This window comes from Moschus berezovskii, chromosome 9 (genome assembly GCF_049115385.1).
Source record: "Moschus berezovskii isolate FMDL1 chromosome 9, NW_MosBer_1.0, whole genome shotgun sequence".
In the NCBI taxonomy this organism is placed as follows: Eukaryota; Metazoa; Chordata; class Mammalia; order Artiodactyla; family Moschidae; genus Moschus; species Moschus berezovskii.
Window position 1 is genome coordinate 57,201,477 of NC_142468.1, and position 26,460 is coordinate 57,227,936.

Genomic DNA, 26,460 nt, shown 5'->3' on the forward strand with positions numbered 1-26,460 from the left:
GCATGGGCCTGGGCGCCGTTGCGGTGGCTGCAGGGACCCCAGGTCCTGATGCTTAGCGGGCCGCTGGGTCTGGCGGCCCAGGAAGCGATGCGCATCCTCTACCTGCCCGGCTCGTTCCTCAGGCCTCCTGTGACTCAGGACGGCTCGGCTGGGGACCCGAGGGCCGGAGCGTGAACCCCGGAAGGAGGGGGCGCAGAGGGCGGAGGGTAGCACCGAGGCCCCCGGTCCCGGAGAGGCCCCAGTGCCCTCTCCCTGGCGTGCAGGTTTGGAAAGCGGGAGGCCTCGCCCGGCCGCTGCCTCGGCTGGCTGCTCGGGACCCCATATATAGTCATATCCACCGTCAACTGGGAGGCCGGCAGGCGGCAGCGAATGGGCGAGCAGCCCCCGCGGGAGCAGCGGGGAGGGCGCGGGGGGCGGAGGGAGGAGAAGGGGGAAAGGGGGCAGGAGAAAAAAGCTCTTCCAAAAAAGTATTGGCTGTCTTGAGGAATGCGGTCGCCCCCTTGGGAAAGTACATATCTGGGAGCAGCAGGCGGCTCTGCGCTCGCACTCCGGCTCCGCCGCTTCACCGCGCGCTCGCCTCCCTGCTCCAGCCGCAGCCCCAGGGCCCCTCGCCGCCGCCACCATGGACGCCATCAAGAAGAAGATGCAGATGCTCAAGCTCGACAAGGAGAACGCCTTGGATCGAGCGGAGCAGGCGGAGGCCGATAAGAAGGCAGCGGAGGACAGGAGCAAGCAGGTCTGCGCCTCCCCAACCGTGCGCCTGCGGGTCGCCCGCGCTCCGCCCGCCCTGGGGCCCGGAGCCTGGCACCCTGGGGCCTGGCACCCCTTCCTGACCCCTCACCCCGAGGACTCCGGGAACCACCCCCACTCCAGGGCGCCTGAGAAGCGGGAGGGGAAGAGCAGGACTGGCTTATTCTAACTTTTTCTCTTACCTGGGGACGCTTATTTCCCTTCTCCGGTTGCCGGAGCCCGTCAAGTCCCATCAAGTGCTAGAGGCACTTGGTTCTGAGGATCAGAAAACAATTTTGGATCTGGGGGTGGGGGAGAGGAGGAGGGTTGAAGGGAATCAAGTCCAGAAAGTGTTAGAAGTTCTTCTGGACTTTTGACCGGGGAATATAAAACATTCCACTGGGGGAGGGGGCAAGTCAGGGAGGGGGGAGCGACAGTCACGGAGTTTTTTTGGTTAAAACAAAGATGGGACAGAAGAGAGGGTATGGCGGGGGCGGAGTCGGGGGCCATCCATTTATTCTGCAATGCCAAGTTGTGGGCTTGGGCCCACTGAGACCTCGGTAGGAGTCTCGTTCCCGGGAGCGGTGGGGGGTATGAAGTAGCCTCGGGACAAGAGGAGGTTACCGAGGGATCCTTGAACCCCAACTCGGTGGCGCCCCCAAAGCTGAAGGGCCCCAGCCAACCCGGTGCCCGTGTTGTGTGTGTGTGTCTAACACCCGGTCCGTGCCGGCCGCCCGCGCCCGCCCGCCGCCGCCCCCCAGCTCGAGGAGGACATAGCGGCCAAGGAGAAGCTGCTGCGGGTGTCGGAGGACGAGCGGGACCGGGTGCTGGAGGAGTTGCACAAGGCAGAGGACAGCCTCCTGGCCGCCGACGAGGCCGCCGCCAAGGTACCCCGGGCGCGCGCGGCGCGGCGCACGAATGGCTAACTCTGTCTCTCTCTCTCTCCCTTTCTTTCCCTTTCTCTCTCCCGCTGTCCCTGTCCTTCTGGCTCTGTGCACCCACAACCCTCCCTTGCGGGATCACGCTGCCTGCCGCACCCCCCACCCCGTCCCGTCCCCGTCCCCCACGGCCAACTCCCAGCTGGAAGATGAGCTGGTGTCGCTGCAAAAGAAACTCAAGGCCACCGAAGATGAACTGGACAAATACTCCGAGGCTCTCAAAGATGCCCAGGAGAAGCTGGAGCTGGCGGAGAAAAAGGCCACCGATGTAAGTGCACGCACACACTGCCCCCCTCACCTCCTGCCCTTGGAGCCTGCTCTGGGGGTCATCACAGGGGCCAGAGAACCATGGCGGGGGGTCACCTCCTCTTAGCTGGACGCGTGCACACAGACTGCCATGGCCCAGAGCACTGGATGCTGCCCTCAACTGCTACTGCACACGTTCATGTTTATTTCATCCATTCCTCTCTTTTTTCTCCTTCTTTCCCTCACCCCTGGGGTTGGAGCGGGGTGGGGGAGGTGAGAATTTGGGAGAATACAGCAACTGAAATTGGACTCTGGAGGTGAACCCTTCCCCATGGTGGCAGAAAACCTCTGAGGTGTCATCACCAAGGTTGGTGCAAGCAGAATGCCTAGTTTTCTCCACTTTCTTTCTTTTTGCCATCTCTGGTGGGTGGGAAGGCCGGTTTTCAGTGACCAATCTAGTCAGGATTCAGAGGACCTGGCCTCTATATTGAAAGAATGACATAGTGCGTGCTACTTACTCTGAGAAGGTGAAGCTTGATGGTGGGCCTCAGAAACCCTTGGGGCCTCCTTACCAGGGAAGTCTTAATCCAGCCCTTCATATCTGCCTGGGAAGATGATACTTGCTTGGGTGTGCACTCTGAGGGCACTAGATCCAGAAAGTAAGCTGGGAGTTATATATAGCTCAGTGCTTTATATGGCATAGTGTGCTAGCTGCCCCCTGATTCCCCTGCTCGCCCCACCCCGACCTGTCAGCCGCCGACAACCACCACATAGTTTCGAGGGTGATGCACACGCCACTGAAGCTCTGCCAGTATTTTGTCCACCGCCCTCTGAAATCTATTCTAGCTGAAGAGCTTGCCTCTTCTGCTTCATAAGTCAAGACAGGCATTAGATTTACAAAGGAATGACTTCTTTTTCACACCATTCTGGAAGCTAATTAAGCCTAGAGGCCCAATTAGGCAAGAATTCCTGGGGAAGTGAGCAACAATTTCAAGAATGTATGAGCAACAGGGAAAGCTATGCCCAGAAAGTTGAACGACCAAGTGCAAAGGCAGAATTTTTTGTATGGGAGTAAAGTGTACATTGATGGAGGGTCTGGGTTTTGAAATCAGTAAAGGCTTTCTGTGATGTGAAAGGTGTGAAATGTAATCTCCCAGCGTGCTTTGTAAATGAGAGATCCAGACACAGGACATTTAGAATCTGACAAAAAGTTTCAGTGAAGAGCAAGGTCCCTGGAGAGCAGGTTCAAGGAAGCACGGATTTAGCTAAAATATTTGTTACAAACTACCTGGCTTTAGAAAAAGAGCCAAAAAACACATATAACTCTGCACCAGTTTTGTATAAATGTAGATCAGATGTCTGCTCCGTGTATGGTTAAATGGAGGGTGCCTGTCTCCCCCAGATTCTCCAGCAGGACGTTTATTTAGCTTTTTCAAAAGAGCCGCTGATAGATCAAGGAGAGATATTCCTTATAAGGAAAAGAATGCAGAGAATTTGAAAATAGCCCAGTAAGACTGAAAGCAAGAGGAGAAAAAAGCTACTACGATTCTTAAGGGGGAAAAAAATCATAATTATTGTGTAACTATGTGGTGCTATCATGTCTTTATTGAAAAATCTTGTTTAAGGGAGCTTTGGAATGAGATGAGGCAGAAGTGGCAAAGAGGATATTTAAAGCTAGTTGGGGGGGGGAGTGGGCGGAGCCAGGAGGAGGGGGAGTTTCTGAAAATGTTTTCCCCCTCCCACTGGAAAACTGTCCCTAATATGGTACACTTTTTTTTTGGAGGGGGGTAGTATATTGATTATCTTCCCCTTTTAGGTTGTTTGCAACCTGTAGGGATGTAGAAGACATTTGTGAAGAAATGCTTTATTTAGAGTGATTCCTAACTAGTAAAAATAGTCAAGACCTAAGGAGGAAGAAACAGATGTCACAAAGGGAAGGAGGAGGTAGGAGAGAGGTCAACTTCTGAGGTCGAATCATATTACATTTGGGACTAAGGCATTGGATTGTCATTACTCACCAGTGTAAAATATTTTTACATTTTTCTACTGCTAAAAACATTTTTCTACTAATTTTCTACCAAACAATTTACAAATCCTATTCCAGAAATGGGCTCTTCCTAGCTTGAAAGGTTGTAATTCGCACGGTCGAATTCAGATGGCTTTGTTTTGAATTTCTTGTGGTCTCTCCACCTAAGTGAGGCTGGAGGGGATCAAGGGCTCCATTTTCTCTGGTCTCAAACCCCTTCCCCAATAACTGTGATGTCTATGACATCTGCAACATGTGAGTATTTATTCCCTGTAGGTCTTTTCTTCCTAAATCAACCTTAACTAAACATGGATGGTTTAAAAACTTACAATCCAGGCTGCACCCTAGGCCAGTTAGAATCGCTGGGAGTGGAACCCAGGTGTTAGTATTTGTTAAATATTCAGGTGATTCCAATGTACAGCCAAGGCAGAGAACAACTGTCCTAAACTCTTGTATAATGACATCAGCATGAAACTGAACTCACCTGAAACTGACTTTCCCAGGTGTTTGAAAAGCAAGACATTAAGTCACTAGTTGGCTGCTTGGAGCATGTGCACGTGTCCAGCATTTTCCAGGGCTCCTTCAGGGTTCCCAGATGCCCCCTCTCCCACCCTCAAAGTTGGAGACCTACTGTCTGTACTCTTAGGGAAGCAGTTGTGACCACCCTCCTGACTAGACAAACTGTGGAAACAAAGCGAGAGGCTCCACCTACAGGATGCGAGAGCCCATGCTGGGACTTGTGAGTCTCAGCAGAGACTGTGATAATGTCCTTAGCAAATGAGTCAGAAAAGCAAGTTCAGTTGTTAGGGTTTAGGAGGAGGAGGGGGTTATCAACTGTGTTTTCTTTCTCTTCATTATTCCCACACTTAAACACATTGGAACTGACTTGAGGGCCTTCTGTGAGAAAGGTGAGGAAAGCAAGCCGTGAGACTTAGAAGACATTTAAAAACATAGCCCAAGGGGAGTATGGACAGAGACTCGTTCCCAGAGATTGTGTCCACTTTGGTTTTCATCCAAAGCTGCAGCCGGACGCTCTCATAGGGTTCTGTTGGCTTCCTTGGTGTGCTTTTTTTTTTTTTTTTTACTTCTCAAAGGTTACATACTGTATTGTTGCATTTATATAACATTCTAACAATTATAAAATTATAGAGAAGAAAAATAGTAGATGCCAGGGTTTATATAAGGGATGAGGCAGGGGATAAGTGAACATGACTTCAGAAAGGCAATTTGAGGGATCCTTGGGGTAAAGGAAATGTTCAGTATCTTGTCTGTATTTATTGTTGTTATGTAGTCACTAAGTTAGTGTCTGACTCTTGGCAGCCTTATGGACTGTAGCCTGCCAGGCTCCTCTGTCCGTGGGATTTCTCAGGCAAAAATACTGGAAGAGGTTGCCATTTCCTTCTCCAGAGGATCTTCCTGATCCAGGGGTCGAACCCACCTGCACTGGCAGTCACATTCTTTACCTTGGTGTGCTTTTAAAAGGCTTCTCAGTCCAGTCCAGAATTGGTCTGATTCCAGATTACAGCCTTCCTACAATCAGAGAAGGTTGTAACTAGAAGGGACCCTTGAGACTATTGTTTTTATGGAAAAGAAAGTAAGTTCCAGAAAGGCTGGCAGGTCTGAGGTCCCACAGCTGGTTATGGGCCATAGCCTGACTCTTAAGACAGTACTTGTGTGTTTAAAAAAAAAAAAACAACAACTTTTTTATATTGGAATATAGCTGATTGACAATATTGTGTGGTAGTTTCAGGTGAACAAGGAAGGGACTCAGCCAAATATATATGTATCCATTCTCCCCCAAACTCCCCTTCCCTCCAGGCTGCCACATAAGATTGAGCAGAGCTTCCTGTGCTGTATAGTAGGTCCTTGTTGGTTATCCATTTTAAATATAGCAGAGTCCATAGTACATGTCCATCCCAATCTCCATAACTATCCCTTCCCCTCTACCATAAGTTAATTCTCTAAGTCTGTGAGTCTGTTTCTGTCTTGTAAGTTCATTTAAGGAGTTTGTTTCATACAGTATTTCTCCTCTAAGACAATGCCTGTTATTAACTAAAGTTATCATTGAGTTACCTACTTACCTCCTATTGTGCTTAGAGCTTTCTATTATTTCATAATCCTCCCGTACTACTATTAACTGCGCTTTTACAGATGAAGTCAGGTTGTTTTCCAAGTCACACAGCCAGGAGAGAACCAAAAGCCAGATAGTAACCTAGCAAGACAGCATTCAGGAGGTTTAACCTCTGGCCACCTCATGCGAAGAGCTGACTCACTGGAAAAGACTCTGATGCTGGGAAAGATTGGGGGCGGGAGGAGAAGGGGACGACAGAGAGTGAGATGGCTGGATGGCATCACCGACTCGATGGACATGAGTTTGAGTGAACTCCGGGAGTTGGTGATGGACAGGAAGGCCTGGCGTGCTGCGATTCATGGGGTCACAAAGAGTCGGACACGACTGAGCGACTGAACTGAACTGAACCTCTGCAGTATGTTAGTGGTTTTCACGTCATGAGTTTGGAGGGGAGAAGAGTTGTTGGGTTAGGATGTGGTGTTCTGGGGTTCTTTACAGTCCCTCTGGGGACACATTCAAGCCCCAAACCCCTCGCTCGCTTCGCTCCCTCTTGGGCAGGGAAATCTGGCAGTTCGGAGCGGAGCGCTCCCGCCGCCGCTAGGCGGCACCGTCGCCCCTTGCAGCCAAATCCGTTACTCCGGGTTCTTCGCGGCGCCAAGGCGGGGCGCTGGGAGTCGAAGTGAGATCCCAGGCGCCGTGGGGCCCGCTCTTCTGCCCACCCGCGCCCTTCAGCCGGCAGCCGCGAGCATGCGCGGTGCCTCCCGCGGCTGGCGCATTCCCGGGGTCCGCGGCGCGCCGCCCGCCCCGCCCGCTGGGCCCGCCCTCGGCGCTCGCGCACCCGCTCGCGGTTCGCCTGAGCTGCCCGGGAGGCCGAGACTTCCGGGCTGAGCCTGGGCCGCAGGGGGCGCCGCCGTCGCGCGCTGCGGCCTGGGCGGGGCGGGCGGTCGGAGTGCGGCAGCGGCAGCAGGAGCGCAGCAGCCCGCCTCTCCCACCGCTGCCCGCCCGCTCGCCGGCCGCCGCCGCCCGGCGCGATGGCGGGGAGCAGCTCGCTGGAGGCGGTGCGGAGGAAGATTCGGAGCCTGCAGGAGCAGGCGGACGCCGCGGAGGAGCGCGCGGGCAGCCTGCAGCGCGAGCTGGACTACGAGAGGAAGCTGAGGGAGACCGTAAGAGACCCACCCATCACCCACCACCAGAGGCGCCTTCTCCGCGGTCGGCGCCCCCCGGCGCCCCGCAGGGCCTCCCGGAGCCCACCCTCTCCACCCCGCCCCCCGCCTCGGGGGGCACCTGTCGTCTGGGGAGGGGCCTTGCCCCCTCACCTCGGCTCTTTTCATCTCGCTGGCCTACCGTCAAAGAACCGAGGGGAAAGCAGCAGTGGTGTTGAGAAGGTTCTGGAAGCAGCACTTTCCCAGAAGAGGCTCTGTCTGGGGTGTTTGCTTTCAACCCGGCGTCTCGGGTCCCCCGAGGCAAAGGGATGTGCCCTTTGCCCTCCTGGCATTATTAACTCGGAAGGTGGGGACAAAAGAGGTCCCTCCTTTTGGAAATCTGCTCCTTTGGGAAGGACGCTAACAGATCACGTCTGAGGCATCGCCAGGTTTTGAGGCCCGGGGATGCTCAACCCGCCCATCTCTGTCTAGCCTTGGTTTCCTGAAAGCCTGTTTCTCCGGGGTGGGTGAAACTGACAGCGCGGGTTTTGACTTAGTATGCGTCCCCTCCCCTTCCCTTCCTTAACCAGCCCTCCTCCCAAGTTCTCCTGTACAGATAGATGTTCCTTTGTTACCGAGTCTTGAAAAATTTGGCTAAATGGCTACGATTATTGGGTGTTTTCTCCCGCCGGCTGCCCCCTCCCCCACTTTGAGTGTAGTACCTGGCTTCCTTCCTTTTTCCTAAGGCAGACGTATCCAGCAAGCAGGAACGGGATTTCAGAGGTAGTTTAGGCGTTTGCTGTTTGGTTTTTGAGTGTGTGTGTTTTATATCAGGATACTGAAACACCTTGGGAATTTTAGGACAGGCGCTCATACACTGTCGTGCTTATGCTTGTCTGGGTGGGTGGCTGCGTGCGCGCGCGCGTGCGTGCGGCCTGTGCTCGCTCAGTCGTGTCCAGCTCTTTGCGACCCCATGGACTGTGGCCTGCAGTACTTAATAGAGGCCTTTACTGAGATGAGAAGTGTATGTAATGATGTATGGTCGGCTGTAGAAGCTATGGGACCTGTGCTGCATAAAATACCTAGAAGCAAATGGATCCTCTTAAGAGAAAGCCTAACTTGATGCAGTTTCAGATAAAATGGGGAGGAACCAGGAAATCAATAGGCACGAAATCATTTTCTGTAGAGGACAAGACAGCAAAGGTCCCATTGCTGTTTCTGCATTTGACCAGGCAATGAATGAATTGCAGCTCCTTCTCTGACTCGGTGTCGTCCTTGAACCAGTAGAACCAATAGAACAGGATGATCGATAAGAACTTTTGACCCTGGCTGCGAATCGTTGAACTTCTCAGCCCCTCAGTTCCCGGAGTGTACAATGTTTATAATGGTGGTACCTGCCTGTTGTGAGGATGAAAAGAATATGTGTAAGGAAGTTGCCATGGTGCTGAGCGCAGTAGTGCCTTGTGTCTGTTAGTATTAGAATGGCTTTGCACTCTGCCTTGCTCATTATTCCCTTGCTTTCAGTTCTCCAGCTATCAAAGGGCTTTAAAAATGGGAAGCTCATTTCACTACATCTTAAAACACTCCATGTCAATGCTTCTAATCAATAATTCTAATTTCAACTTGAATAGAGAGAGGACACAGGCAGGCTGGAAGGAATGTTGGATGGGTCAAAGCGGTGTTAGTGGTGGAAGTTGGTAGAGCTCTCCTCCCACTGGTAAGAAAGGGTATATGTGGTCTTGTACAGGAGAGCCTCTTTTGGACTCCTGTCCTGGTGATTGATGTTAGACACAGAAGATAAATTTTATGAAGGGCACATTGTTACTATTATACTCACCTTCTCTTTGGGGCTTAGTTTTTATAACATTACTCTTCCTGGGCCAGTTGACTGAAGGTAGTGCTTTCATTCTTTTCAAAGCTTTATGTCAAAAAGTAGTTTAAATAACTTCAGTTTTTTAAGTGATTTTTGAAAATAGTCTATCCAGAAGATGGCACAGACGGACACAGAATTTTTGTATGACAACAACTTAAGGAATGGGTCAGACCACTGAAGAGAGAATTTCAGATTGAGAGGTGTTCCTAACTTACAAAACCGAAACTTGAAAGATAGCTAATTTAAGGTGGTTTCTTGGTAGTTGTCAGACATAGCTGTGAGTTAAGCTAGCAGTCACAGTTTTTCTTGGCAGCAGAGATAAAAGTTTAGTGACAAAGTCGGGAGCCACTGCAAAAAACTATTTGGAGAGTTAGCTCTATGTTCAGAGTCTCAAAGGATCAGACAGGCTGTAGTTAGTTAATTGGCCCTGTTACACCAGCACTTACGTTGGAAAAAGCAGTCATCTCTCTTTTTCTACAGGTTTGTTTTTCCTAAGGTGTGTGGGCCCTTCAAAATGTTGGAATGCAACTACTGTGCTTGATGTAATGGTTGACTTTAGGTCTTGTGACCCACTGGGGTTTTGTTTGTCTTTTGTCCTTATCAAAGGAAAAGAGGGAGCAAGAAGAAGCAGTCCTCCTTTCTGAATGGTACCCAGCAAACAAAGGGACTTAGGTTCTCAATTGGTAACTTTATTAAATCATAGGAAAAACCAACTTACAAAAATTCCTTTCCCTCTTTAGAATTGGTAAATATTTCTGAGACCAGGATTCTAAAAGTGTATTTTGTGTTCACATTGGCACCCCCAGGGTGGCAATAACAGGAGTGTACTCTCTGGCTTTCTACTTTCATATATAGATGAGGCTAAGGCACTCCAATGCCCTGTTCACATCCCTTCTTGCTCATTGTACAAATATGCCTCATGAATTATAGGCTTTGGTGTGGATAGAGAGGGTGTTTTTATCTCTTATCCATGGGAGTGCCCCTTAATGTCATCCGTGCTTTTTTTCCCCTTTCCTTACCATATAAGGGCAGAAGTTTAACTTGGCTGTAGTGGCTTGGTCTTACACAGTAAAGGGTGAAACCTTCTCTGGACAAGTACAGTTTGCATGAAATAAAAAGACCTGACCTGTGGTCATCCCATGCTGCACTCCAGTTCAGGAGGTCTTGGAAAATATATTCCAGAGGATTTGTTCTTAGAAAATAATATTATTCTCCTACCATTATTTCTTCTTAACAGTGTTAACGGGACTACTTGTTTTTAAAGTAAAAATCATTGCTATTTTTAAATTGCCTCTAGGTCTATTGACTGTAACATCTGGATTTTGTGAAAATCTATGCTCTGTAAAAGTTTTCTTTCAGATCTGACTCGGAGAAATATTTTTGCTGTATTGTGTGGGCATGCCTTTAATGGCTTTGTAGCATCTTGTGGAGGTGTGTAGGAATGGTGTACACCTGCCCTTATTTTCTGTATAGGTAGCTGGTACCTTGTGGAAGAGGGCTTCCCAGGTGGCTAAGTGGTGAAGAATGCACCTGCCAACTCAGGAGACAAAAGAGGCTTGGGTTTGATCTCTGGGTCAAGAAGATCCCCTGGAGCAGGAAATGGCAACCCACTCCAGTATTCTTGCTTGGAGAATCCCATGGACAGAGGAGCCTGGCTTGCTATAACCCATGGGGTCGCAAAGAACCAGACGTGACTGAACAGCTGAGCACTCACCTTGTGGAAGAGGATGGGGCAAGGCACACAGAGCTCTAAGGCACCTCACAAGCTCAGGGCACCTGGTCGTGGCTTAACAACAATTCTCCAGGAAGATGATTGGTAACTGTTACTAATATAGCAGGTCTCTTTTCTGAATAGCTCATAGCATGTTAAGACACAATAGCACTTTTGAAATAAAAGAAACTAACATCCTAAACAAAGACTTTGCCAGCAGTGTCAACACATGGGCTGTTGTTATAAGGTAACCTAGGACACTGAGGGTGATTTTCATGCCTGGAAATAATTTGCGTCTGGGGTCGTGACCCTTCCGAAACACCTTGTTATTTATATCTGCTTTTTAAATAACAAATGGTCCAGTGGCTGTGAGGTTTGTACTGACACAACAGCCAATGAAGTCTTTTTTTTTTTTTTTTGAAATGAACAGAGGAAAATTTATGCGTCGAACCTGGACTGGTCACTTATGATAATATACATGCTACAATTCCATTCTCTCCAATCATTCCACCTTCACCCTCTCCCACAGAGTCCCAAAGACTGTTCTAAATGCCTATGTCTCTTTTGCAGTCTCTTATACAGGGTTCAGGTTACCATTTTTCTAAATTCCATATATATGCGTTAATATACGGTATTGATGTTCTTCTTTCTGGCTTACTTCACTCTGTATAATTGGCTCCAATTTCATCCACCTCATTAAAACTGATTCAAATGCATTCTTTTTGATGGCTGAGAAATACTCCATTGTGTATATGTACCAAAGCTTTCTTATCCATTCATCTGCAGATGGACATCTAGGTTGCTTCCATGTCCTGGCTATTATAAACAGTGCTGCAATGAACATTGGAGTACATATGTCTCTTTCAATTCTGGTTTCAATGAAGTCTTAAGTAGACTGAACAGATATTGTGATGAAAACAACCTTAGAAAATACCTGAAGAAGCCTCAGAACTCAGGGAATACATACCAGAAATAAAAGCTAGCGAAGGTGAGAGATGTGGGCCTTTTGAACACAGCATAATCCAAAAAAAAAAAGTGAAGAGAGTGCCCTTAATTGATGAAATTGAATGTATCTTCAGTTCTAGGGAGCCAAACTAAATTGTGATCAGACCAGTATTGTAAGGCTTGATGAGCCTGTAAGTCCAGGTTTTTCCCTGGGGCAGCTTTTGTAGGGACACATACTCCCCAGATACTGCTTTCAGATCCAGGCTGTAACCTGCAAGCACCTTTGCCCATCTTGCTGTGAAACCTCCCAGGGCAGCAGTTGCTGGCTTCTGGGGTTAAGAGCAAATGCTCTGTGTCCTTGTGTGAGCTCTTCCCCCCGGTATTACTTGATGATGTTTTTTAATTTTATGCCACGCCTTTTTTCAAAAAGCATTGCGAGGACTTGCTCAGCAGATGATAATGAGTACCGTTCTAGTCCTCGTTAGGTTCTGTCCTGAAGGCCTTTCTTTGAGTCAGGGGCTTGAATTGGGGGTGACTGTAGAGAACCTGCCTTGCTGATGTCAGAAGGTGGAAAGACCCCATAGGTGAGAACCAACAATTCCAGGGCTTCCCTGAGGCTCCAGGAGGCCTTGAAAAGTGAGGCAGGCGAGCCTGTACAGGAGGAGCAGAGAACTGGGATATTCGTCCTGTGTTCCACTGATGGCTGTGTGACCCAAGCATGCTTCAACCCTCAGGGTCAGAGGTCCCTCCCTCTTCCTAGTTTCTCAACAAAGAGCTCCATGAGTGGTTCCTGTAGGCTTTGCCAGCGTCTTTGGGTGGAGTGGTGGGTGGTTGGTTTTTTATAGTGCAGATTCCCACCTTCCTCTCTTGACCTCATGAATCAGAATCTCTAGGAATGGGGCCTAGAAATGTGTACTTTTAATGTGTGTCTTCAGGTGAACTCAGACAGCCAGTTGTGGGAACTAGGGACCCTTTGAGCTAAACATCTGAGACTCCGTTTTTGTGGACCACTCCCAGGTCTGTTCTCTGCTTTGACACAGTCCTGGCTCCTGGAACTGATCTCCATTCCTGGCCATTGTTTGGGTGAGGGGCCTGTTGACCGGTATTCCTATAGGACACAGCCCCTAATGTAGATTCTACAAAATGCTCCAAAGGGGAAAGAAGTTCCATTTATAAAACCGCATCCAGAGCTAAAGAAAGAGCAGAGTGGAGGCCGGAAGAGCAAAGACTTGGATCAATGGGGGTTCCTCTCAGGGAGGGAGATCTTTTGTGCAGAGGCAGGAATGAACATGGAGTGCTGTCTCCTACGCCCCAGGTACATGGGAGCCTGGGGACCCAGAGTGGTCTGTCACCTGAAAGGTCTTTTCCCCGGAGCGTAAACAGTCTCCTTTCTGTGAGTACAAAGTCCTTGAGGTCAGGGCCCAGATTGAAAACAGAGCTGGAAACTTCTAGTGTGGTGGCTACAGAAATTGTTTTGAAAATCTTGTTGACATTTCTCTGGGCACAGCACCTATAACAAGCATATTTAAGAAAGAGGGAGAAAATACTTTTGAGTACATGACCTACACACTCTACTGATTTTTTTTCTTGGTGGTATTTTAGGGGGTGGGTTTGTTTTGCTCTTCATTTTAGTTTTCAGCTTTCAGAGTTGCTTGCTTGTCCTCCCACCCCAGTTCATAAAAGGAATAGAATTTTCCTTCTATCTCAGGTCAACGTGGCAAGCAGGCCAGCTGTTTCAGCATCAAGCAGGTGGAGCTGGAGGGTATTCGAAAATGGTATGCAAGGCTACTGGGTTCAATAAACTGGGCTTAATGCCAGATGATACAATATATGAGAATGACGATGTAAGAGAAGCCATAAGAAGGCTTCCTGAAAACCTTTATAGTGACAGAGGGTTTTGCATTAAGAGAGCGCTGGACCTGAGCATGAGGCAGCAGATCCTGCCTAAAGAACAGTGGACAAAATATGAGGCAGATAAATTCTACCTTGAACCATATCTGAAAGAGGTTATTCAGGAAAGAAAAGAGAGAGAGAAATGGGCAAAGAAGATCTGTGGATACAGCTGTTCTCAAGTATTTTTACGAAGTTGATTAAACCTGAAATGTACAATGTAGAACTATTTGGGCTGTAAATGTATTGCTTTAAATAAATATTATAATTATTGTTGAGGGGGGAAAAAAAGGAGTAGAATTTTCCTGGAACTGGAAAATACGGAAATCTGACCTAACCCAAAGATATGCCCTTAATGTATACCTTCTTCCAGTTTTTTGTTTTTGTTTTTTTCTAATATGGGGCTAAAAACTTTTAAAAGTTCCCATACTTAAGAAATGTATTATCCATATTACCCTCATCCCTCCCCCCCCCCCAAAAAAAAAACAACGTTCACTGGCCATTGAGAGCTGGTGGGGCCCAGTACTCACTGTGCATCTATAATGATTGACTTTGTGGGTGGGTGCAATTGTAAACTGACCTTGGATTAATTTCACATTTCCCCCTACTCCCTGCCTCCATCAGCCCGTTGTTACTACATAGTTAATTTTTGACGAGATAAAAGTGTATTTGAATGTTTTTGTAGAGTCCTTCACCGTGATTGGAGATGCCCTAATCACCTCTCTTTTCCGGAGAGAACTTGGCTTTTAAAATTTTACAAATCTAGATGAGCAGAGAGCAGAGTGTTCTCCTGTTCCTTTAGTTCAAGACTGTGATCGAAGACTCACTACGTGTGCATTTCAAGCCCATGTACCATGGGTCCAGAACTCAGAAAGTTACTTTTGCTTAAGTTGTTTTTGCTTATTTTATTCAGTAGACATTTACTGAGCCCATACTCCGTATAGAGAATCATGATTCCTTGCACATAAGAAGGAATGCAAGTGAGGAAGACAGCACTGTAGGCAGAGAGCTAGCATCATCCCTAAGTGCAGGTTGTAATTTTTAGAAAACTCCCAAGTGTCCTGAAAACCCCATCATTGCAGGATAAGCACACATTCAAAGTAGATGAGGAAACGCTACCAGATTAGCAAATTCCATCTTTCACTTCCGTGCGTAATATTTAAGCAGCCACCAATGCAAGTGTATGTAATGGAGCCAGCCAGTCTTGCAAGTGTCCTGAGGCTCATAGTAACAAATGCTTATATCTGTAGGTGAACATCACATTCCCCAAAAAGGAGCATATTTCAGAGATAGATACCAAGTAAAAACAGTATCTGTACTGCTTTTCTTCTAAGGAGCTTGAAACTCTCCTTGTAGCAACCCTAACTTGTGAGAAATGCCTGTAGGCTTAGGTCACAGACGCTTGGGAAATTTGTCTTGGCGCTATTCCAGTGTGACCTGTTATCCTCAAGAGGTACTGAAGGGCACGGGGGCTTACTGGGTTTTGTTGTGTCTCTGTATGGTTTTATATTTTAGAACCACTGAACTTAAAATCTTTTAGTTCCTAAAATATTTAATAAAGCCCCTTTGAGAATGTGATCAGAAGAAAGGAGAATTGAGACTCCTGAGTCAAGTTCTCACGGAGCTCCTCTCATCTTGTGTGACGGAGCCTGGGTCAGTCCTGTCGCCTCTCCCCACACCTCAGCCCCCACCACGTGAGGCATCTGTGATGAAGCTCCCCTCTGACACTCAGGTAAAGCCAGCATGTTGAAATCTGTGGTAGAAAGGAACCAAGTGAGAAAGTGTGGCTGATGGTCCCTCTGTCCCACGAGGATGATGTATGTGGATTTGCATATACCCCAAGGTGGATGCCCGCTGGATAAATCAATGGATGAACATAGCCAACAACTCCAGAGTCGACCACGGCTTGTAGCACGTTTTAGGGTAGCTCGCCACAAAGCCAGGCTTCCTTGTTGAACCAGCGTTTCAGTCCTTCCCCTCTTGAAGGCACTACCCTCGCATCTTCTCCAACACTAAAACACCTCTCATTCTTTCTGCCCAGGCTGAAGCCGACGTAGCTTCTCTGAACAGACGCATCCAGCTGGTTGAGGAAGAGTTGGATCGTGCCCAGGAGCGTCTGGCAACAGCTCTGCAGAAGCTGGAGGAGGCCGAGAAGGCAGCAGATGAGAGTGAGAGGTGAGGCCCCCTCGTCCAGTCCACCTGTTAGCAAAACCTTTCCTCCTGATGGTACCAGAGGGCTCTCTGATCTTGAGTGTCTGAGGATTTCATAGGACCTTGGTGCCATCATTTCCTCACTTGATCCAAGTGTAACTACTGGTTTTATTTGTTTAACACTAGTGGAACACTTTGTTTTAAATCTCAAGGTTGCAAAGAAGAAAGATTCTGTTCCTGCCCTCCTAGATCTCACCACCCAGCAAAGGAGATGGATGTATAAACAGGAGGTTCTAGGGATGTGATTTGGTTCTTTCATTCCTGCTGAACATGGAGCAATTCTGCATCTTATTTAAAAGATAACTTTATGTTAAAATACACCAAGAAGGCTTAGGCTGAGGTAAATAAAGTATGGGCTGTCAGTTGTCAAATAGCCCAACAAATGAGTGAAAGAGAAAGCCCAGATAAAACAGAAATATAATCCACAAAAGTAAGTTGTGTTGGACTTAGTAAAGCCGGTAAGAGATGCGTGCACAAGTAAATACAGTCAGATCTGCATGTCCTCTGAGCCCACTCACCCTGTGACCTGGCTGTCTCTGACTTACGACCCCAAGATCCAGCCTTGTGGTAGTAAAGGGCCATATCAGCCATCATGTTATTCCAGCAGGCATTTTCTCTCCTGCTCAGCTGCTCAAGTTAATGTACTCCTGTTGCTTGGAAGCACTCCAAGAAAGACTCCATAAGACTGGAGAGGGTTCTGTCCTTAGAGAGATGAGGAAGCAGCGTAGTGTCTCAGACACTGGCAGTGCGTGTCTGTGCTATGAGCTGGCAGGTACATGCAGTCAGTCATTCTGTCCCTTTCTCCATTTTTGAGGTGCCTTTCTGCTCCCTGCCACCACGGGAGAAGGGTGATTTCAGACTTTAGGATTGAAAGGCTCGTTAGCTGAAGTTTTTCAGCTCATTATTCACCATTGCGTGTTGTCTCTTTTCTAATTAAGAGTTTTGGAATTTTTAAAGGTGACTCACCATCTCTTATGGTATACACATAACCAGTGGTTTTGTGGCTGGCTTCTTCCTGAAATACATTTGTTAATGAACCTGAAAGGCAATTTGGTAACGTTAAACTTTATAGTAAAAAAATATTTTAAAAATCACTTACTCCAGTCCCCTGATTTTACAAATGAGAAAACTAGGGTTCAGAGACAGGTGTGGCCTGCCTGAACTCTTAAAAAGAATATATGGCCGAGCCAGGATTCCAGTCTCCTGAGATATATTGTAGTCTTTACTTTTTTTAAATAGATTTAATGGGTTTAATAAGTTTACCCCTTCAGTTCCTATTTGCAGCACTCAATATTCCTTTGAAATACCAGACCAACCCAGCAGTCTTTCTTTCAGTCACTCAGTCGTGTCCGACTCTCCGCGACCCCATGAATCACAGCATGCCAGGCCTCCCTGTCCATCACCAACTCCCAGAGTACACTCAAACTCATGTCCACAGAGTCGGTGATGCCATCCAGCCATCTCATTCTTGGTTGTCCCCTTCTCCTCCCGCCCCCAACCTTTCCCAGCATCAGAGTCTTTTCCAGTGAGTCAACTCGTCGCATGAGGTGGCCAAAGTATTGCAGTTTCAGCTTTAGCATTAGTCCTTCAGTAAAGTTCAGACCTTCAGAGTTGAAAAATTCAGGTTCTCTGAGCATTCCGTGTTGCAATGGCAATGTAGTCTTTATTTTTTTAATTGATTTGTCTTACTTTAAGATTTTGATAAATGAATCCCATTTTAACATAACTTTAAAAAAATGCCGTATATCATACATCAGTTAACAGTTTCCATAACGTATGCCACACTGAAGGATCCACACATACACGTCAACACAGAAGATGGTGTTGGTCTTGTCTCTCAACCCCTCTACTATAAAAGCGTCATCATAGGCAAAACTCAGTTTCTTCTCCAAAGTTGTCCCACATGAAACTGGCGTTTTTACAGGTCCAATATGGTCAAATGCCAGCAGTTTCATTTGGTTCAATCTAATAGTTACATTTGTGGCTAAAGGGGTAAGAACAGCTACTTTCTTTGTGGGAAGAAAGTACACAAAGGTAAATTTGCTTTTGTTCTAACCTTGGTCCATTTTCAGGCTGAGGCTTCCTGCTGGAAAAGGGAAGAAATCCCATTATTTATACAGCAAGTAAAGCATGTTGGCTTTTCTGATTCCACCCCTTCCAGATTCAAAAAAAAGGACCATGTCATGGTGCCTTTTATTTAACATGAGCTGCCTGGACAGTGTCAGCAGTACCAAAAATGTAAGCTTTCCTTCACAATAAACAGAGAGAGGGAAGTGGATGTCTTTTCCTGCCTTCAGCCCTGGAAAGTCTCACTTCATGGCTTGGAAGATGAAAGTAGCTATGTTTCAATCTGTCAGTCACACTGAACCTCACAAACCATGGCTGTGCAATGGGAGTTCATGGAAGGCACCTCTAAATCTTGGCTTTTCCTGCCAATCTTCCTTTTCAGAGGCATGAAAGTCATTGAGAGCCGAGCCCAAAAGGATGAGGAGAAAATGGAGATTCAGGAGATCCAGCTGAAAGAGGCCAAGCACATCGCTGAGGATGCCGACCGCAAGTATGAAGAGGTCAGATCCTGGAACTCAAGGCCTCATGGGTCCCCAGCCATGGCCCAGAAGCAGGGTCTGGGGGAGCAATGAAACCATCTGCTTCCTTAGCAGAAATGGGTGTTTTTGAGAAGGAGATTTCCTTTGTCCCCAGAAGATGGTTCTTAATTTTGATCCTACTAGGGAGTCATTCACACTGGGAAAGACCAGGGCTTTTGTTGCCCCCCACCCTCAAAGACTAGGACAAAAGATCTTTGGCCAGACAGCAGGGAAGGTTGGGTCTCTTATGTTTTGTGAAAGGACCGTCTCATGCTGTCACCATGCAAGCAGTTATCCCTAGTGAGATCCACCTGGTGCAACCCACTGCAGGCAGCGTAGAGACACAGACCACACATTTGCTCCCTGGATTCATGGAGGCACCTCTCTGTCTGTCCTCTCTCCTCACGACTCACAGGTGAATCACCTCCTGGTCATGTCCCCATGAAAGCACCCTCCTGTGTTAAGAACCCACATAACTCTTTAAGGTTTTAGTTTTCCCTTTAGCTCTCCTGAAACACCACTGACTAGTCCTCATCATCATCCTCTCCAGGTTACGCTATGCTCACTAATTTTGAAATGCTTCATAGGAACCCTTCTTCCTGGTCCTTTCTTCCTTCGACCTCATTAGTCATCTTATCAGCTTCTCATGTTAGCATTTCTTGCTATTTCTGTTGGCATTTTTAACCTCCTCCACCAAAAGGAAGTGGAGGTACAGAGCTCTAAATTGATGAAGTTCTTTTAGGGTTATTTTCAGTCTTGCCTTGCAGCTCCCACCTTTTCAGCATAAAAGGCATCCTGTCTCATCATCCTACTATTTCAGAGATGGTGAATTTCATCTCTCCCCCTCCTTCCACAGTTGGTCTGGCTGCTGTGTAATTATACAGGCTTCACTTGGGTCAGACTTCAGATGTGCCTGCCTACTCATAACTGACCATTCTGTATCTTTGTGAGCAGATGGTCTCCTCTCCATGGGCATTCCTGGTGGAGAGTTGCTTCCCCTCCAGTCCATGGGAGAGAGGATCATCTTGTTTGTAGGCAGGAACTCCCAGGGGCTGAGTCTAGCCGTTGCCCTCCCCCCTCCACACACACACCATACTCAGAGCTTGGAAGCCCCATGGCGTGTGTGTTTTGTGTTTGTCCTGCTGCAGGTGGCCCGTAAGCTGGTCATCATTGAGAGTGACCTGGAGCGTGCAGAGGAGCGGGCTGAGCTTTCAGAAGGGTAAGCGGGCCCGGCGCCAGGAGGCCCTGTGTGGGGTGCTGCGGAGCAGTGACTAAACAGCATGACCTTCTGGCAGCTGCACATTGACCTGTTTCAGCTCCAGGCTCCTCATGCGCTCATTCAACGTGGATGGGCCTCGAGTTTGGAACATGGAGGACTTGTGTGGGGTGTCTGTGTATGAATGCGTGTATCACTGCATGCCTTACCTGCACACTGATTTTGAGAATGGCCTTGTGCATTTCCTGTGTCCACTAACAGCCAAGTTCGACAGCTGGAAGAACAATTAAGAATAATGGATCAGACCTTGAAAGCATTAATGGCTGCAGAGGATAAGGTACTGATGGCTCATGTATGGGTTTTAGGTTTAACTGCAACCCAGGCGTCTTTCAGCTTCCAATGCCTTCTGGTCCGTTTTTATAACGACTGCACCTTCACTACACCCTCTGCTATCTTATATCTTGCTTTAAGTGCTTTCTTTGGGTCCTTTATACTCTTTTGTTTTTCCTTCATAAATGCTCTTTGGTGCAGCCAAAAAAGAAGCCAAATCATCATACTCTGAAGTTGCTGAATTTTGTCTCCCCACCTCTCTGCTGTTGGAAGGAAGGTCTGGGGCAGTGTCCATGGTGAAATTGGACATCTCTGCCCCTGATGGTTTGGCTTCTTTAAGGCAGCCCTTTGTTCTCTAGGACTCAGTTTTCATTTTTTTCCCATCCCTCTCCTTTTTCTCTCCTCCTTCCTCTGGCCTGTCTCCCACCCTTTCTACCTCTGATCGAAAACATTAGCAAATGTGCCGAGCTTGAAGAAGAGTTGAAAACTGTGACGAACAACTTGAAATCACTGGAGGCTCAGGCTGAGAAGGTAGGCCAGGAGCACCATGTTGGGGAGAGGCATCATTTAAGAGCTACTCAAGAGATACCCCCTTTTTCCCTTCTGAGGCCCTTCCAGTCAGAGGAATAGTCCATTAGACGCGTTAGCCAGAGGCCTCATTTTGAAGCTATTTCCTGATGGTTATTGATACCAGATTCATTTTTTTTTTTTATTCAATGGAAAATCTATTTTGTGTTGAGTATGTGAGTCATCCATAACAATTTAATTTAAACCAAGTGCCCAATGGATAAGTGATCCTGTTCTTATCCCATGTAAAACAATAGGCAGGAAAACAGAGGCCGCATTGTGGTGTGCCATTTGATCCCAGAGGCTCCATTACCTCCTGAGAGGTGCTCAGCATCTGCTGGCTGGGCTGGCACTTTCTTTGTATTAGAAGACATGAGTATAGGGTGAGCTGTGGCCTGACATCTGGAACATTCTTTCTGATTACAGTACTCGCAGAAGGAAGACAAATACGAGGAAGAGATCAAGGTCCTTTCTGACAAGCTGAAGGAGGTAATATTAGGGGTGTTTTGAACAAAGCCAACTGGATTTGAGTTTGTGGAGCTGAGACGTTTTTCATTTTAATGTTACAATGATTCAGGAATATTCCGGGGTGGGCTTGGAGAGCCAGCAGTGGTAACCAAGCCGCCTCTCACTGTGGTGATTCACTGGTGGGTGGTTTCAGACCACTTTGTGGGTGCCAAGCTTGACTTTCACTTTCTGGTTTCCCTATCTTTGTAGCTACCGGCCACCTAAAACTTCCCAATTTTGATTGAAATAAATTGAATTATTGCAGGCTGAGACTCGGGCTGAGTTTGCGGAGAGGTCAGTAACTAAATTGGAGAAAAGCATTGATGACTTGGAAGGTAAGATCTTAAGTCTTGTTTCTAACTTAGTCCTTATGGCTGAATACTGACGTGGCAAAGTGACTTTCCAGTCATGGCATCCTCCTTGACATACTCCTTTGCTCTTGCACATTTTTCCCGTCTGCCCTTTGGAGTTCTGTGGCTCTTAAGCTCTCTGCTCGCCAGATGACTGCTAGCCACCAGACGGGGCCTGTCTTCTTTTCGTAACAGCAGATGCCAAGTGGCTCTACTGCACATTCTTAGAAGTGTGGCTGGTTTATTTCTCACTGTGAGTGACGCAGTTGTAGGTGAGAATGACTGGTGTGTTTTCTGTCTTTAGTGATACCTTCTTATTGTCAGAATAGTAAGGATTTGGTTTTTAGGCCCAACTGAATCTTTCCCCAAGTGTGAATTCAATGTAAGGGCTCGGGTTTATTTTTCTAAGTTACTAATCATCTTGGCATATGCTCTGTGCCCTGAAAGGGGGGTGGAGGGTAACAGGGCATTATTGCATTTGGACATTATATGTAAGCATTTCTTCGCTAAGATATTTAGGTTTTATTTTGGTAACATCCTCTCTGTCTCTCGAAGTTCCGAATGTTGAGCTCCAAGGCTGTGAAAAAAGAAAGAAAAAAAATATGTAAAATATATACATCAAAGGTGGAGGGGGCTAGAGAAGGAATTGGGGGTTGGTTCAGATGATAACCAAGGTGGTGGAAAAGAGAAAATGACATATGGTGGCAAAACAGTCTCCAAAGTGCAGCAAGGTATGACACCTTCATCATTAGAAAAACTGAAGTACAAACTTGGCACAGTGACACTGTAAGAAGCATGGCTTTCCTCATTTTTCAAGCCTCCTGGACCAGTGAAGGAAGCTTGAGTGGGAAGGCCACAAGGAATAGTCTGGATAGCACCAAGAAATCCATTTCCCAGTGGTCTAGTTTGGTCAGGAAGTCAGTGGTTTGAAGGTGGAGCCAGATAAGGATTACAGACTGTAGTCACAAATTGTTCCTCCAAAACAATGCCCATGGCTATTTTTTCCACTGTTTATAGTTGCAGGTGGCTGACTGCTCCAATGTAGTTAAATTATAGCTCTATAAAAGAAAAGCTGTCCTATTGCTCCTCCCCCAGCCGGGAGACAGCCTTCTGTGGTTTTGTTTAGGGTTTTAACATGGTTTACTGGTATACTTACCATATTTATTACGATTTTCTTATTGAGTTTCTTGTTTTATTTTCTAATGGGTTTTGTTCTTTCTGTTTTTGTTTCAATTTTATTAAAAAAACAAAACAAAACAAAACGCACGTCTCCTGCATTGGCCACCTGCTGCGGCATCACTTCCTTCATGCATTGCCCTTTTCTTGCTGCTGTGTCGGGATGGTGTCCCTGCCACCCTCATTCACCTTCCATCTCTTGATCACTCTCCATGTCCTTGCACCTCTGCCTTCCACTTCCTGGTCATAGACGAGCTGTACGCTCAGAAACTGAAGTACAAAGCCATCAGCGAGGAGCTGGACCACGCTCTCAACGACATGACTTCCATGTAAATGTTCATCCACCCTGCCTGCTCACATCCGTGCCCTCATGCTAATATGATCAGTTCGCCACCACTCCCTCTTGTATCTCCAGAATCTCCGCCTTTACACCTTTCTGCTCACTCTCTTTGCACAATCCAGGATAGTCATTGTTTGATTGGGTTTTTTCACATTCTACTGGTATGCAAGCCAAGTAGATTGTCTATACAAGCCGTCTTCCTTTCAGAATCCATTCATTTCACATTGTCTCAGCTAGATCGTTCCCACCGTGCAGTGAACTGGCATACAAGTGACTTGGGCACTATACTTTTAAGAATGTAAACTAGGCTCAAGTAAAATCAGTAGGCCATGCAGTTGTGGAAGAATTGCCCAAGGAATAGCAAAAGTCAGTTTCCTGTGATTCAATTAAATATAATGTGAACATTTTTTATAAAAAAAATACAAATTTAAGGAGCCCTACACCCTCAGATGACTGAGGCTCCGAGAGGAGGGAAATTGATCCAGAACAACATAAAGGATGCTGCTGTAAAACGTCACATCTTTCTTTTAAGAATTTTAGACAAAAATGAACCTTCTGCTGAGTAGCCAAGCCTTTAATTTTCTGTTTATATAAAAAGAATTAACATACAAACATCACAACCTGTGTCAAAGAAATGGGACATAAAGCACAGATTGTGTGTTCTTAAGCACATCATGTATTCTTTAGGAGGGGTTTAATTTTCTGTTTCTATAAAAAGTAATATACAAACACCATAACCTGTGTCAAAGAAATGGGACATAAAGCACAGATTGTGTGATATGATTTTGAGGGTTAATGGCCTGGCTTTTACTGCTGCTGGGCAGTAAGGGTGGAGTAAATAGTTTTAATCTCACGAGAACCTGGAGTATACACAACTAACTTTCATATTACTAACCAAGCCTGAACATCGAACCTGTTCTGCCCCACTAAATTCTAACTTGGAGTGTTTCACAGAGGCTTCCTTTTAATTTCACAAGATGGCACTGAATTCCACATAAGCTGGAAATTTCGCTTTCCAGGCCCACCTGTCATTCCTTTACCCGTGCAGAAAAGTGGTAGCCTGAAGAGTGTTGGCATGTGCCTGCTGCCTTACACATTATAGAATCATCATGCTACCCCTGGAGACGTGACTGTTACCATGGAAACTGGAGAAAATTCCATCCTCTCTCCTCTCATTTATAAATGAGGGGGTAGATCAGATCATCTGTCTCTGATTGCTAAAATGTGGTGATTCTATGAGGAAAACTTGCAGCATCACGTCTGGTTATGTACACTGAAAGGCGGGCTTAGCTTAAAATCTGTTTCTGAGTTCTGTTCACTGGTCTTCTTACAATGATCCCTCCCGCAAAAGAGGCTTGTGCTGGCCTGAGGTGCAGACCCTGGTGGGCAGGATCGCCATCCTCCCGCAGGTGTGACTGGCAGCAGGTTTTGCATGTCTGCTTCTCAGCTGTGTTTCGAGTGCTGCTGTCACCTGCTCATTTCGCGTCCCTGTCTCCTGTTGTGCCACTTTGTTTTTCTGTTTCTCCCACCTTTTCTCTCCACACAGATAAGTTTCTCTGCTTCACTTCTCCCAAGACCCCTTCATCGAGCTGGATGCCCCCCCTCTCTGAGCTCTGCAGTTTGTCTGTTCTCCAGCTGACCCTGACTCTTTCTTTTCACATCCTGCCTTAGGGCCAGGTACACACTGTGCTTCCTGTTGTACAGAAGAAGCTCCTCATTTCAGTGTAAAATAAACACGATGTAAGCTGTTTCTGTTTGCTATTCTTTTTACTTCTTATTTATTGATATTTTAGTTTCAACGCTGAATAAAACCACAAATCTGCTTCACACACAGGAGGGGTAATTTTTGGCTGATGCTTTGCTTTTTTTTTTTTCCTATTCTGAACATCATTCATTAATATCAACAGTCTCGAAAGCGGTAGTTCCTTGTGGAACTTTTTCAAAATACACATGCCTGGGTCCTCCTCTGGGTTTTCGTTTACAAAGGTTAGCGTTAGGTCTGGGCAGCTGTGTTTTTTAGGGATTGGGATGGTACTGGTGTATGAAATGGGTTAAGAACCTCCACACAGTGGATGTTGCTTGTTGAAGCCAGAAGGTCTGCCTTGAGCAGGGCCTTCGTGTGCAGATGTTGAGTTTGGGATGTGGTGAGCCTGCTGTGTTGGTATTTAGATGGTCCTGCTTGAGCGTGGGTAGCCAACTAAGGAAAGGCTGCCAGCCCCCACTGCCAGAATATCCGAAAATATGAAAAGGATGTGGATACAGGAACAATGTAAGTTGAGATCATTATTTATCATCCTTTTGCAGCACAAAGAAAAGTATATTCATTCCTCAGCCACCTTCATTTTGATCATGAAATGACATTCTTAGGTTTTAGGAACATATAAGTATGTTCAAGTCAAGATTTATTTTTTTGCTCTTAAGCACATCATGTATTCCTAGGAGGGGTTATACTTATATAATCTTTATGATAACTTTTTTTTATTTGTGAATATTTTTAAAGCATAGCTATTAAAGTTGGTTCTTTCTTTTACCCCCTAAAATAGAAAAAATTGTTGTTATGGTTTATTTTATCAGTTATATTTATAAATTAAAGAACAGCATTTAAGTGATCTTTTTTAAAAATGCATCACAAAATTAGAACTTTAAAATGATGTAGAGTTTTCTCTCTTAATACCCAACACTTCTCATCCTCAACAATCTGGCTATGTTTCTCCTGTGTTTTAAATGTGGGTGATTGTTATCTATGTATAGTTTTTCTGAGCCTAAGTACTTAAATATCCCTGTGTTCAAATAAATTTGAGCGAACTGAAAATGTCAGTCACTCTACAAAGACTTCAGAGTAAAAGTACTCTTTTTAAGAGGGCTGTGAATTTAGTAGTGGTATGATAGACTTAAAAATTTATAATCTGGGCAGTCTCCCTCCCTTGAGAGTTTCAGGACTTCTGTAATTTCTTACTTTTCTTTTCCTAAGGCTTTTTGGGCCTGCTTTTGACTGATTCCTGCTTTGTTCTTTTAAAATTCAGAGTAATAAAAGTGGGCCTTTCTCTGAGTAACCCTGCTTCCTGCCATAGAAAGAAATGACAAGTCTGAAAGTTGTGCTGAGCAGATGCTTAGTTAATTCTGGAGGCACATCAGTTTTTTGGGAACTGTTCCAGAGACTCTCACACTTTCTCTAGTTATATTACAGGGGGAAATGGGAAACTGAGGGACTGCAAAGGCAAATCTGGAATAGCCCAAGGACTTCCCTGGCAGGCCAGCGATTAAGACTCTGCCTTCCAGTGCAGGGAGCCCAGGTTCAGTCCCTGGTCGGGAAACTAATATCACACATGCCACAGGGTTTAGCCAAATTAAAAAAAAAATCTGAAACAGCCCAGGAAGGTATGGGCACACAAGAGGGTGAATAGCTAGTTGATTTTATCAAGAAATTGTTGGGGCCCAGGCTTCTAGCTCAGAGGATCATGCCATCATAGAGGCAGCTGCTGCAGTAGCCTTGGTTGGACCAAACCCCAAAAGCATTGCTTGGCAGTTGACACCCCAGATATTAGGGAGGTAGAACAGGTGGGAAAAATATTTTCAAACATATAATCCTCCAAGGCCCCCCAAGCGT

The 26,460-nt window shown here is 46.5% G+C and overlaps 1 protein-coding gene and 1 pseudogene across 1 annotated transcript; both read left to right on the forward strand.

Annotated features, from left to right (window-relative positions):
* Nucleotides 1–490: 490 nt before the first annotated feature.
* Nucleotides 491–22,846, forward strand: TPM1 (tropomyosin 1). The gene is given in 12 exon segments (XM_088839668.1): nt 491–736; nt 1,491–1,625; nt 1,628–1,677; nt 1,679–1,769; nt 1,771–1,935; nt 15,613–15,746; nt 18,232–18,349; nt 19,516–19,586; nt 20,369–20,444; nt 20,907–20,969; nt 21,253–21,322; nt 22,764–22,846. Coding segments are annotated over 12 exon segments (1,170 nt in total). The 5' UTR covers nt 491–622.
* LOC148776457 (cytochrome b-c1 complex subunit 7 pseudogene) lies at nt 7,180–15,606 on the forward strand (annotated as a pseudogene).
* Nucleotides 22,847–26,460: the final 3,614 nt, after the last annotated feature.